The sequence below is a fragment of the Bidens hawaiensis genome, unplaced genomic scaffold, assembly GCF_021521415.1.
Source record: "Bidens hawaiensis isolate Kalapana, Puna unplaced genomic scaffold, B.hawaiensis_p1.1 tig00003469_1, whole genome shotgun sequence".
Classification (NCBI taxonomy): Eukaryota; Viridiplantae; Streptophyta; class Magnoliopsida; order Asterales; family Asteraceae; genus Bidens; species Bidens hawaiensis.
Genome location: NW_027491193.1, coordinates 666,433 through 679,656, shown reverse-complemented (window position 1 = coordinate 679,656; position 13,224 = coordinate 666,433). Strand labels below are relative to the sequence as shown.

At 35.3% G+C, this 13,224-nt stretch overlaps 1 protein-coding gene across 1 annotated transcript; it reads right to left on the bottom strand.

Annotated features, from left to right (window-relative positions):
* Positions 1 to 6,846: 6,846 nt before the first annotated feature.
* On the bottom strand, positions 6,847 to 12,689 carry LOC143623469 (putative disease resistance protein At4g27220). The gene is made up of 3 exons (XM_077094370.1): positions 9,631 to 12,689; positions 8,539 to 8,901; positions 6,847 to 8,042 (listed from the first exon to the last, which is right to left on the bottom strand). Exons 1-3 carry the CDS (start codon positions 12,598 to 12,600, stop codon positions 7,380 to 7,382), a joined length of 3,996 nt encoding a protein of 1,331 aa, XP_076950485.1. The 5' UTR covers positions 12,601 to 12,689; the 3' UTR covers positions 6,847 to 7,379.
* Between the last annotated feature and the right edge of the window lie 535 nt (positions 12,690 to 13,224).

The following is a 13,224-nucleotide window of genomic DNA, read 5'->3' as shown; positions in this document are numbered from 1 at the left end:
ATTGTCATTATCATTAACATATTAAGTATAAACCATGCTTTAATTGATATTAAACACTAAAAGTGGCCTTATTTTGTATTATATTCCCACTAGCTTTAGAGTTGTGTCAGAAAAATGTAATAATGTATCAAAGTCGATTGAATCGAAAGGCAGTTACTCTGTTGTTTACTTTTATCAAAGAAGATAATTGTAAAAACAATATGAAATCTGATAATTGAAAAAATATCCATATACATCTATACAACTCGTATAGATGCTGTGTTTAGTAATACATGATGGGGTATGATATCAGGGCACTAAATATATTTTAATGGTATCTTCAGAAAATATTTGTTTCAGTATATCATTCTAGGGTGCCAGATACGGCATTCTATAATTGTCACATAATTATGTGGTCAATATGAAAACACTATATGTATGTAATTCCAAACAGTTGTCACCATTGTAAGCCATTAAATTAATAGGAAACCAAAATCTTTTATCTCGGAAAGATTTTGTATATATTTGTGCGCATTCATCCGCCAACCTCTATGAACATTTTCTTCATAAAACAAAAAAAGTTGATAAATATGCAGGCCATCAAGGATAAAATAACCGATTTAAATGAGACCAGTAAGGCCAGGTCTGAAGCTAAACAAGAGGAGAAGGTATAAACCAACTCAATCATGTAATGTCACCAATGTTTTGATGAGTTACCTTTTGCGCACCGTTAAATGTAAACCTTTTCATTCGTTTGTATATTGACAATAAAATCTCTAGAATATGTTAATTGGAACGTGTTTATTTCATAATCAATATTATGTCGATGTTGAGAAACTTGAGAAGCGCTAAGCAAATGTACGCATTTTGTCAATTAAAAGAGAAATTGATTAATATTGGTTTATTTGTCTTCCTGGCCGGTACTTTTTCTTTGATATATCTTTATCTCTTGTGAATTTGTTTTTTAAAAGTATGAACAATGTGCAAATATGCATTTAGTTGGCATTCACATGCGCATATAATGATATAACATTTGTGTGTGTGTGTATATGGGAGTATACATGTATGTATGTATATACACAAAACATAATCATGTAATATATCCACATGAATTCCAGTCTATTCATATTACAAATAGTATGAGTGTTTAGCAAAATAACGCATATCAGTCACTTCTACCGCCTGATTTAAGTGTTAAATGTTGTTAATTTCAGGCCGAGAAAGATCTCGCAAAATCAAGAGCTGAGGTAGCGCATGAGATAAGGCTAGCACGAGAAGCCGAAGCTTCAATGAATAATCATGTTAATAAGGCGGTCGAAAAAGCTGCCCAACATGACGCTAAACTCGCATCGGACGATAATGGAGGACAGGCGAAGAACGAGAATAATCATTCTGATGGCAAGAGCTCCTCAAATATACCTGCGCATCTCTCCAAGTATATGTAATAACTATATCTTTTAATCTCTATACGTTGATAGAATATAGATAGGAGTTTTTTATTTTGTTTTTGTTTATGTTATTTATGTTTATGATACTTTATTTAATATTTTCCATTTGGTCTTAAACTTTAGTTTGTCGCCCTTCCCTAAATCATGTACACAAAATTACTATTTTTTTTCTTGTGAAAAATATTATTGATTATAGACACAAATAATTTTATGTAAGCACTATTATCCGTATAATTTTCTTGCCTTGGGGTTTGTGCTCTCAGTGACGAACAAGTTATTGATCAACACGGTCAAAACTGTTTGGCCCATAACCGGTTCGGGTTAATAACCCAGCTTTCAACGTTGAAAACCCAGAACCATTAGAACCGGTTAGCTTATTACCCAGAAAATTAAATTATAAATAGTTTTTAAAAGATTAAATAATAACCAAAAAATAAATCTTGAAAAATCAAATGTAACTAAAAGTACTTGTTTGCTTTGTTTTCTTTTGGTATTTTTAATAAATCTTAACATAATTGCTTAAAAAATGAACATAAATAACTTTCAACATTATTTGTTTTATATACATAATCGCCAAGACGTCGTATTTGTTCGTTTAAATGTTAATTTTTTAGGTTGTGCTTCAACTTCTTCATTAAATGTTTCTTATTTGTTCTTGATTACGGCATCAACTACTTCTTCGGGTTTTGGTTCGGTACTACTTGATTTTATGGATTCATCATACATTTGTTTTTCATTGGGTAATAGTAACACATTTCCCTTTGCTACTTCTTCCTTGTTTAGTTACTTTTCAATTTTGAGATATCCTTCAATTGTATACGTTCCACTGCATCCAAGTGGCCCTTTAAACAAATGCATGATTCCAAGGATGTTGTGTTGGAGTGAGCCTCGTTCTTCGTATAGATAAAGCACTACCACTCAGAAAAAAAAAACATTTGAAGTTATTGTATAAGCTTGAATGGTTAGTGAATCATGGGCCATGACGGCAAGCATGGGGAATTGGGACCCCCCCCCCCCCTCCTCTTTAATCGTGAATAAAATATGGTTCCACTATACCGGTCGGTTTGTGCCATCCTCTCACGAACCATTTTGACGTAAAATTTCAAACGTCTACCCTATTTGCAACTTGCGCTTAATCACTGGCCGAAATTGGTTTTCACCACCTTACAACGCTTTTGTAAGTTACATTTTTTCAAGTGGAGTTCAAGTACAGTTTTAAAAAAGAATTATAATTCTTGAATCAAACCTAAAAATACCCATTCCACATTTCACACTTGTCAAAAAAAAAACACCCAAACTACACGATTTCTATTTGTTGGATGAATCTTAAAAACGGTTGGCCGACTTGAGGATGCACCAACACCAACACCAACATTATTAGTTTAAACACTTGAGAAGGTCATCCGAAAGGTTTTGAGAGTAGAGAATTTGTAAGTGGTTTTTGAATCTTGTGCGTTTTTTTAGAACTCGAGAAGTGGTGTAATCAACCCAACACATCCAATACTTACTTATACTAGCAGGGATTAAATTGTATTAAAAAAAAGGAAAAAAAGGGTATTTTTTTACTAGTCTTATGGCAATTCCCAACGGCTAAATCGTATTTTTTATTCCAACGGCAGGAACCGGTTCCAATTTTTATTTTTAACCTAAAGAAAACAATCGTGCCAAATCAGGATTTTAGAACCCAAAACCGATTAGGAACCTTCGGTTATTCACAACCCCTTCCGGTTCGAGAAACCAGTTTTTTGTGGACCACTACTTGAAAGCGTCCTTGTCTTCAAGAATGATATTAAGGCGCAATGTGTGTCGTCAAGTCATACAATAACATTCAAGGCATTCTCAACGCACTACACGAAATCACATTTATGGGGTGTTTGGATGAGCTTTTAGATTTGCTTATTTCCTTTTTGAAAAGCGAAAGCCACTTTTGAAAAGCTTCAATTGGAAACTTTTGGAAGAGCTTTGCCAAGCACTTTTTACTTTTCAACAATCAAACAAGCAAATAAGTAAGTTTTAGAAGCTCACCCAAACACCCCCTATAACGATGAGGGCTATTGTGAAGATAGAACGTCATTGATATAGTACGAGGTTTCCCGACGACATATCCTCGGCATAGGATGGTTCTGGTGTTTTGCCCAGCCACAATATGTGCCGATAACATGTCGCCACTATAGCATGGGCGAGAAGGGGAAAAAAGGAACCACCATTATGAAAAGATGTCCCACAACAATCAAGTCCCGGATCAATAATCAAACACGAACTAAACAAATAACTCTTGTTTATTAATCAGAAAATCTAACTTAAAAAACTGATTACAAACTATCAAACCTAACTCGGTTTGACTCTTGATGAACCATATCTCAGTTGCATCTAGATGAAGCCAAACTCGGTTACATCTGATTTGTGTCTCTAGATGAACCCAAACTCGGTTAAATCTGATGTGTGTCTCTAGATGAACCCTAACTCGGTTACACCTCACACCACACAATCTATAATGTCAAACCATATATTGGTTTATATAGACTAACCTAACTTGCTAGCCTAGATATTACCTATTATAATTACAATACAATTAGATCACATAACATAATTAGGAAACACAACCAACTATGACCGGAAATTACTTACAACAAACAAGTCATCTAATAAGTATTTGTAATATATTTTGTATTTATTAATTCTTTGGATTTGTATTGATTGCATTTCCTTTTATTATCTCCTAATTAATTGTTATACCTTGTATATTTACACCTAGCTATTGGAGGAATGAGAATGATCGACTGTTTGACAATCTTCATAATTATCATACGTAGTCAACTAAGACAGCCCAGATAAGTTACGATGATTATTCGAAACATAGGTGATAAGGTTTCTCAATCTGATACTTTCAGCTAGTTTGTTTGTTTCCTTGCTTATTTGTCTGCTTTATTCAGTCGACTTGTTTCTTAGAAAAAGCAAGAACCAAAACATTGTTTCTTGATCGACCATTGGGTGTGGTTGAGTTTCCAAATATGAATATGGCTAACCCATCACTTCCGGTTAAAACATTTCTTGATAACATTGCAGCTTCTCAAATAGTTGTTAATCGTGTCTTTCATGACATTACAAAACCTTTTGATATACCTTTGTACTTTGAAAGAGAGAAGGAAAATACTTGCTAACGCTTTTAAGAATTAAGGGTTGAATATAACACAACACAACTTTTTTGTGTAAAAGGTTATGCGTATGTTCAAGTCCCGTATCGATAATCAACACATGAATATTAAACGAATAACTCTCGTTTATATTAATAAAAAAATCTCACTCAAAAAACTGATTACAATACCTCAAACCCTAACTCGGTTTGACTCTTGATGAACCCTAACTCGGTTACACCAAACTCACCACATCTAATGTCTAACCATAACTCGGTTTATATACACTAACCCTAACTTATTAGCCAAGACATTACCAGATAAATTAAAACCTAATTATTGGGTTGGGCCTTACACTTGGGCCAAACAACAATTGACCCAACAATCACCCTCGCAATTGTTGTACCCGAGTCACCCGACTCACCCCCTAATTTCCTACTCGAAATTGGCAGGTCTTCAACTTCACGCTTGTCAATATTTTCTTGATTCTCCCGAGGCTTTTCATGATCTCTTGCAATGTCCTTTCGGCTCCACTTGGCTAGAAGACACACTTGCTTCGTTTGATCATTAGACGCCTTCCCTTGGGCTTGAATCACTTTCTTGACCACACGCTAGTTTCTTGAACACTCTTCTTTGGACTTTGAATTTTGGAACTTGGATCTTTTATTGGAATCTGACTCGTAACCGGCTTGTCTTCTTTCAGTCCAATTCTTTGAAGATCCCTACCTGCAAAATTCTTCATTCCAATGATAGCTCGTTTACCGGGACTTGTTATCTTGAGACTGATCTTGTACAATCGATTCTTGGTCCTTGTCACCTTCATCAAAAGCTTACCTGTATCATCTTTAATGGTTAGCAAATTATGCTTCATGTTAATCTCGCATCCACCTTCCGTTGCTTGACCAAGACTTATGATATTGCACTGTAAGCTCGGGATGTAGTAGACATCAGTCAACAAACGTTGCTCCCCCGTTTTTCCTTCAATTAATACCGACCCCCAAATATCAATACAAGATTCATCTCCGAACTTCACCTTTCCCGTAACACATTCATTCAACTCATAAAAATACGCTTTATTACCGTCATGTGATTTGATGCTCCGTTGTCGAGATACCAAACATTTTTCTCCATTGGCTCGGTTTCGAAACGCTTTGGAATCACACCATCTTCATTCAGAAAAATCGCTTTCTGGTCACCTTTTATCATAAATAAACTTGGATCAAAATCATCAATTTTGTTCAAATTAGATTCTTCCTTTTTCTTAATCTGTGCAAAAGATCCAAATCCTATATTGATTTTTTCTTTCACTTTTGTCTTGTCTCTTTTACGCCAACAACAAAAATCAGAATTGGACACACTCAAATCTGATTTCTTGCAACAAAACCCAATCGACGGATGCCTTCTTGTTCCTATAGTGGCCACGTGATAGGTAAGACACCGTCACAGCCTACAAGTCCCCTGACCTGCAGTCGCCCGTAGACACCGATTCGGAAACCCAACTCGGTTCCGATATGTGTCGACTGATAGCTTCTCCTCAAGCTACCGTTCTCCGCCTACCGATTATCGATTTCTTGAACTTGGCTCTGATACCAATTCAAGTCCCGTATCGATAATCAACACACGAATATTAAACGAATAACTCTCGTTTATATTAATAAGAAAATCTCACTCAAAAAACTGATTACAATACCTCAAACCCTAACTCGGTTTGACTCTTGATGAACCCTAACTCGGTTACACCAAACTCACCACATCTAATGTCTAACCATAACTCGGTTTATATAGACTAACCCTAACTTGTTAGCCAAGACATTACCAGATATATTAAAACCTAATTATTGGGTTGGGCCTTACACTTGGGCCAAACAACAATTGACCCAACATATGTTAGATTTATTTGGGAATTGAAATGGAAGAAGATTTCAGTTTTAGCAAGTCAGTTCATTCTCATTTAAATTTAAAATGCTGTTTTTTTTAAGTTTACGCTATAACTGTTTTTTTTGTTTTTGTTAAAGTCTCTCATGGGCTGCTAGGGTGATAGGGTTTTCTTGTAATTACAATCTAGCAATCGCTATTTGTTCGGTGTGACCATCTCTTAACAAATTGGCTAGAGTTGTCTACAATCTCTTCTTGCTTATAGTTGTGGATCTAAATATCTGCAACAATCTTTAAAATGTAAGGGTTTTGCTCTACAAATCATTGTGATTGATATTTGATTCATGTATTTGAAGTTTTCAAATCAATAAAAAGAAAGCTTTTTCATAGTTTTTACAAGGGTAGTAATTTATTTTCATATGAATAGACACCAATAAATCAGTATTTAAAATAAAAATTCATGCAAATAAATTCTTATTACAATCCATGAACAATCTTTTTGAAGTATCCAAGTGTTCATTTTAAGTATAGAGTTGGTTCAAGTTCCTTGAAATTGGTCGATCCTCATTCTTCTCTATCCGAATTTATAATTTTATGATCGGGAATATTACCTTCTGGAATCCTGTAACAAATGAAAAACGAGGAGCAGAAAAAATGATTAAGGCCATTAGGCATGTAATAGCTATCTACGGTTTCTTCATTGATGTGGCCAATTTTCCCTTAAGAGTCTCATTGGTTGTAAAATAAGATGCATCAACCAAAGTGAACCCTTTGGATAGCTAATCCACAAGATGTAGTCTTAGGAGTGTGCAACTGGTAAGGAGTAATTAAGTACCCGCCCTAGACCATACTGGGATACTACTGGGTACGCTTGTTTGTATGTTTATTCTATTCACATATATGTTACTAACTGTTTTGTTGGAAGATAATGAAAACATACCTGTTATTCCAAGTTAGAAAACCGGTTGCGCATGGTGCGGTTGAGGTCACCCATCCAACTCCCTATATCATCAACCACTGCAAACTTAAGGTTCGGTGTGATGACCGAACTTACAGAGAAAGTGTACATATCTGGGCAACTCTTGATAATCACTTTGGTTAGTTCTGGTAGCTCCATGTCACATTTCGTGTGGGAGAAGTAATTAAGATTTGGCAAATATGCAAGCTTCACTTCTTCCAATTGGATGAGGGATACAACTTCATTTATTTTTCCATGTGTCTGGTCATCCGCAACTACTGCTACCATCATCTTGCATCTGCATATATCCAGTATCTGTAGACTTGAAAGACCTTTAAATGTGTGGAAAGAGCACATATTGTTCAACTTTGGACAATCATATATATTCACACTTTTCAGGTTTCTGATTTGCACTCCTTTGGAACCCCACACATGTTCAAGTGAATCGCACTTCTCAACTTCTAACTTTTCCAGACTTGGAAATGATGTTTGCAAATCAGACGGAAATATGTTCACCAGTTTGTGACATTTATCAACTCTAAGAGATTTTAGTTTAGCAAACTGGCTAGGTGCAAGTTGGCTGGACCATAACTCTTCAACGCTATCGAGTTCAGAAACTTCAAGTGTCTCCAGACTAGGAAATGTGACCTATATATTAAAGCAGATATATACTAAATGAATATCACTTTTTATACTATATATAGATGTTACAGAATTTGACTAACTAGTTCACTAGATCTGTGTTGTTGAAGCTTAATTATAGTTGAAATATATGTTTTTAGTGAATACCAGAAAATGCTTGAAGGTTTCAATTGGTTATCGATGTAACAGAATACCTAAAACCAAACTCGAGATTTGTGTAACTAGACATGTCATAACACTTTTATTAATCGCTCCGAATAATAAGAGTTGATACAACTAAGTAATTGTTTATAGCGTAATCGATCTTAGGACTCTTCGTTTTCTTACCACACCAAAGTCAGATTTACTATTAGTGTGATCTTTTTAGGTATGTTTGTTTGTTATATAAAGTAATAGTTTTTCCTTGTTTCCAAGCAGTTTACAACTAGTTTCTTTGACAACTGGTTCATGACCTAATGAAGGACAGAAAATGATCAAATAACAAATCCATGAACAATTATACCTTGTCATCAAAGACCGAAGATGGGCGGCCAGTGGTATCTTCTTGACATAATGTTCTGAAATGTGTTAGCCAACGTAGTCGTAAAACTCTCAATTGAGGGAACTCAACATGATCTATCCCTCTGCAAAAATAAGTGAGCCTGTTCAAACCAAATAGGATGACTTCTTTCAGTTTGAGGAACACAATCCTTTCTTCTGTTGTGGTTATAGAGGGTCTTTGGATTGAAATAACTTCTTCCATCATATGACAAAACTGAATATAGAGTCCTTGTAGATGTACTAGATTTGGAAGGTGACCACACCAAACTTCCTTAATATTGACGACGTTCGTGATTGTCAGTTCAGCCAAGCTTGAAAATTCTACCTACAATATTTTAGATAGTGTGTCAAGCATATCTTTAAAGCAATTTAGCAAATATGTGGAGTGATAGTTAATTATGAGATCTTATATAAAAGCAAAAGGTTACACCTGGAAATGGCATATGCAACTATAGGTAATGAAGAGCTTTACATTATCTTTCCAGAAACAACATAACCGATGAACTTTATAAAGCTCACATACATATTATAACTCTCCAGGAAACATTTTAACTTTAGCAAAATCCATTGGACAATAAATGCAAGTAAGCACCCATATAATGTTAGAAATTTTCTTTGAACTCTTTATTGAGACTCAAAGACCAACTCAAGGTTATCCAGAATCTCTAATGACATTGATCATAAACCTTAAAAATAAAATCATAAAACGAAGCAAATTGGAGGAGGTGCAAGAAGAATACTGGAATCCTGTATGGGTCATAGAAGACATATAGCACAACTTAAATTCAAGAGTACATAAGTCATGTACATAGCTGGAATATTCTTTAAGAATTGACACTTCAGTAATGAAAATGACAACCTATTTTACTTCTACTATAAGTTAAAGGCCAGGATAAGATTTTGCATGCTATAGTAAGACAACTAGAAAAACCTTTTCCTGTTAAAGAACTACAAAGTGAAAACATAATATCTTCTATCAAGACAATCCAATATAATAAAACAAAGATGTTAAAATTTGGGCAATTTAATAATGAAGATATGGGTAGAGATAAACCTTGTGGTCGACTAGAGATTGAAACTTTGCACCTCTATAGTTAGTCTTAGAAATCATGTTGATCTCTTCAGGACAAAAGGTAGAGAAATTCTGTAAATATTCAAGCTTTAACACTTTCAGTTGAGGAAACTCGACTTGCAGGTTGGCCCCTTGGGAAAAGCAAATGAGGCTTACAACATCATTGAGAATTAATTCGGTTAACTTTGGGAACGGAATCTTATTTTCAGTGGTACTTTCAAGTTTCGTAGGCCATGGATTGAAAATGACTTGTTGCATATTTGTGCAGTATTCTATATGCAGGCTTTCAAGTAGTACCAAATTCTTTGCAACAGACTGTGTAAACAGATGAGTAATTTCAGGTAAAACAGATAGATGGATCTTGCGTAACCGGGAAAATGATTTAGTTGGAAGTGCTTGGCCGTTGTGACGTAATATACCCTTTAAAAGCCACATTTTTTCCATGCGCAACTTTTCTAAATTACTGAAGACACCAGGACCATTCGACGAGTAGCTGTAATCAGAAAGATATTCTATCCCTTCACTATTACAACATTCAACAGTTAAGTTCTTCACTTGCTGAAAACCACCTGGAACTAGCTCCTTTAGAGCAATTTTCATGCCATCCCCGGACAAGAATACCTTTTCGGTATTCTTCTTTAACAATTTGTCAATGCCAGCAGCTAAATGTGTTTCTGTACTCTCATGCTTCAGCAAAAGCATCTTGTTATTGAAGGAGCGCGTTTTTTCGTTATGAACTCCTACAGAAATCACATACCTTTGTAATTTTGCAAAGATAGAGTTTTTAGGAAGGATATTTGATGATGTAATGCGAATCCCTAAATATATTAAGTTAGTCAAGGACTCTAATTCGGAGAGGCTCACATCACCTTCCTCTTCTCCCCACCACTTTGATCCTGTGTCTAGTTCTTCTAGTTGAGACAAGCTTGCGATGACTCCAGGAGCGATCCTTTCAAGCGAGTGGCAACGACTCAAGTCTAGCAGCTTCAAATTTGTAAAGTTTCCCATCCTCATGGGCACCTCTTTGATGTCGCAATTTCCTAAACTTAGTATTTCAAGATTCATGAACTCCTCTGCCCTGATATCTCCAATATTTTCCATTTTGCAGTCCATACACAATGCGAAAATGTCTCTAGGCAGATAAATTAATAATGATGATAATGATAATATAGACATGTTCCACAATTCAACAACTCTTAACTTTCTCATTCCCTCAAACATGCTGTTTAGTTTGTCTAAAGAGAGATTTGGGCACGCGAGTTGTAGAAGTTCAAGTCTTTGGAAATTCAATCTGTGTGAAGGTATCTCAGATAATTCATTCGATACAACTGAAACAGCATGGTAATCTTTATAGGTTATACCTCTAGGCCATCTATCCTCATGGATCACCATTGCACTAAATTGTTCCATGTTTAACTTTGATGTAGACGCGACTGATATTCCTACCGCACGTACAACATTGTGTATCTTCACTGTGGATTTTCTGTCACCAGATAACAACAAAAAGCGACTTTTAAGTTTATCAGTGAGTGCATGTACCCTGTCTCTTGCTCCTATTAAATAGTAGACTCCTTTAAAGAAATCCAACCCAATTCCACAACGTACCAATGCTTCTAGTTGGACATTTGCATATTCTGGGTACAAGCAGCACAAAATAAATATTTTCTGGGCTTCCTCATCCTCTAACAGATCATAACTTACTTGTAGAGACTTATAAACGTCTTCCTTCACGCCTTCCATATTTTCGGGTACAGTAGATCTCTGTAGTTTTTTAAGCGTATCATTCCACACTTCTTGTTTTTTGTCCTTCAGTGCCCTACCAAGGCACACTACAGCAATGGGTAAACCTCCACACCTTTGTGCAATTTCGGATGCAGTTTCTTGCAATTCTGGATCATGTATCGATTCACCGACCATCTCTCCCAGAAGACTCCAAGCTTCTGAATGTGTTAATATGTCAAGTCTTAAAATGTCATTGCAGCCAATTGATCTGCATGCATCTTCGCTTCGTGAAGTCAAAAGCACTTTGCTATTGTATTCTTTTCCAAAAGGAATTCCAATTCTCTTCAAATCAATATGTTTCCATACGTCATCAAGTATCACAAGATTTCCTTTCTTGCTTTGGAGAAGTCGTTTCCACAATTCATCGGCCCGTCCATCAAAATCTGGACTTTTGAACCTTAATCCCAACCATTTAGCCAGGCCTTCTTGAACCGTCTTCAGATCATGTTCTTTGGACACCACTGCAAATATGATCTCATCAAACAATTTCTCCCCTCTTACACGCCTGGCAACTTCCTCCACCATTGTTGTCTTTCCTGATCCTCCCATACCACATAAGCTTATGATATTTCTACTGTCATCTTTTAACCACTTCATTAACTGATTTATGGTAGGAATTCTAGATTCAAAGTTTCTAAAATTTGTTACAGGTCTGTCTCCTACTGCTGGTGGAGGTGCTGGGAAGGCTATCCTAGTAAGATTTTCATTTGTTAACTCGTCAATCTTCTTAGTCTTCTTCCTAGCCTTCTTGCTTAACACGTAACATTTTTTAATATTTGGAAACCAACCTTTTAAGATACCCTTGTTTTCTCTAGCTTTATCTAGAAATTCCATAGAATCTTCGGTAACTATCTCCACATTTGCAAACCACTCTTTCACCTGTGGCGCAATAATTTCTCCATTTCTAATGGCTTCTTCAACTCCCATCTTGACTTGTTTTGATTTGGTCTCTAACTTTTTCATTTGTTCCTCTAAACTTTTAATGTAGTTACTATAGTACAACACATATCCCACATGACGGTAAGTTTTAGCAATAACTTGTTCTCCAAGTTTAGCCAGAAGATTACCAGCAAAACCTATAAGTACTTCCATACTCGTTTCTTGATGAATGAGATTTGCACAATCGTCAAAAATCGACCTGATGGAAAAAAACAAACAAACATAGTTCATGTTAATAGCCAAATATTAAGCCATATTTTGTTTGTCATTTTAGTATTCATCGTCTAAGAAAATAGACAAGTATTACCATCATATCACACCTATCAATTTAACTAGTGAACGTTAATTTTACAATGTACCATCATTTCTTCATACCACTGAACAAAAGTTAAGAGAAGGCACGCAAATGAGCATTTTTCAAGGTGTGTTATAGCATGTAGTCATGTCACGTCCATTTCATCAAAATAGTCATGAGTTTACTTGCGTGTGATTTAATATTGGAAGACGACAAAAGGTATTTTAGGTATACAAAGATCTAATAGTCTGAAGTGAACCCGAGTCTCATAGAAGACAAAAATAAAAGACATTTAAATGTTATTGCAGCTCTTCTTTTTCCATAATTCTGATAGAAAAAGAAAAGAGTTTGAAAAATATTAGGAGAATTCAAATGAAGTTCATGAGTGTTTTAAGTGTATTAAAAGTCTCCTAAGTACTAGCTGAGTTTAGTTAGAAGTTTGACTTTACATACCATTTTCCTTGAACTTTCAATTATTTTAACAAATTTATTTAACATATCACTCTCCTGTAACATCTTTCGCATTTTATGGTCTCCCTTTAATATATTAAATAAAAAAT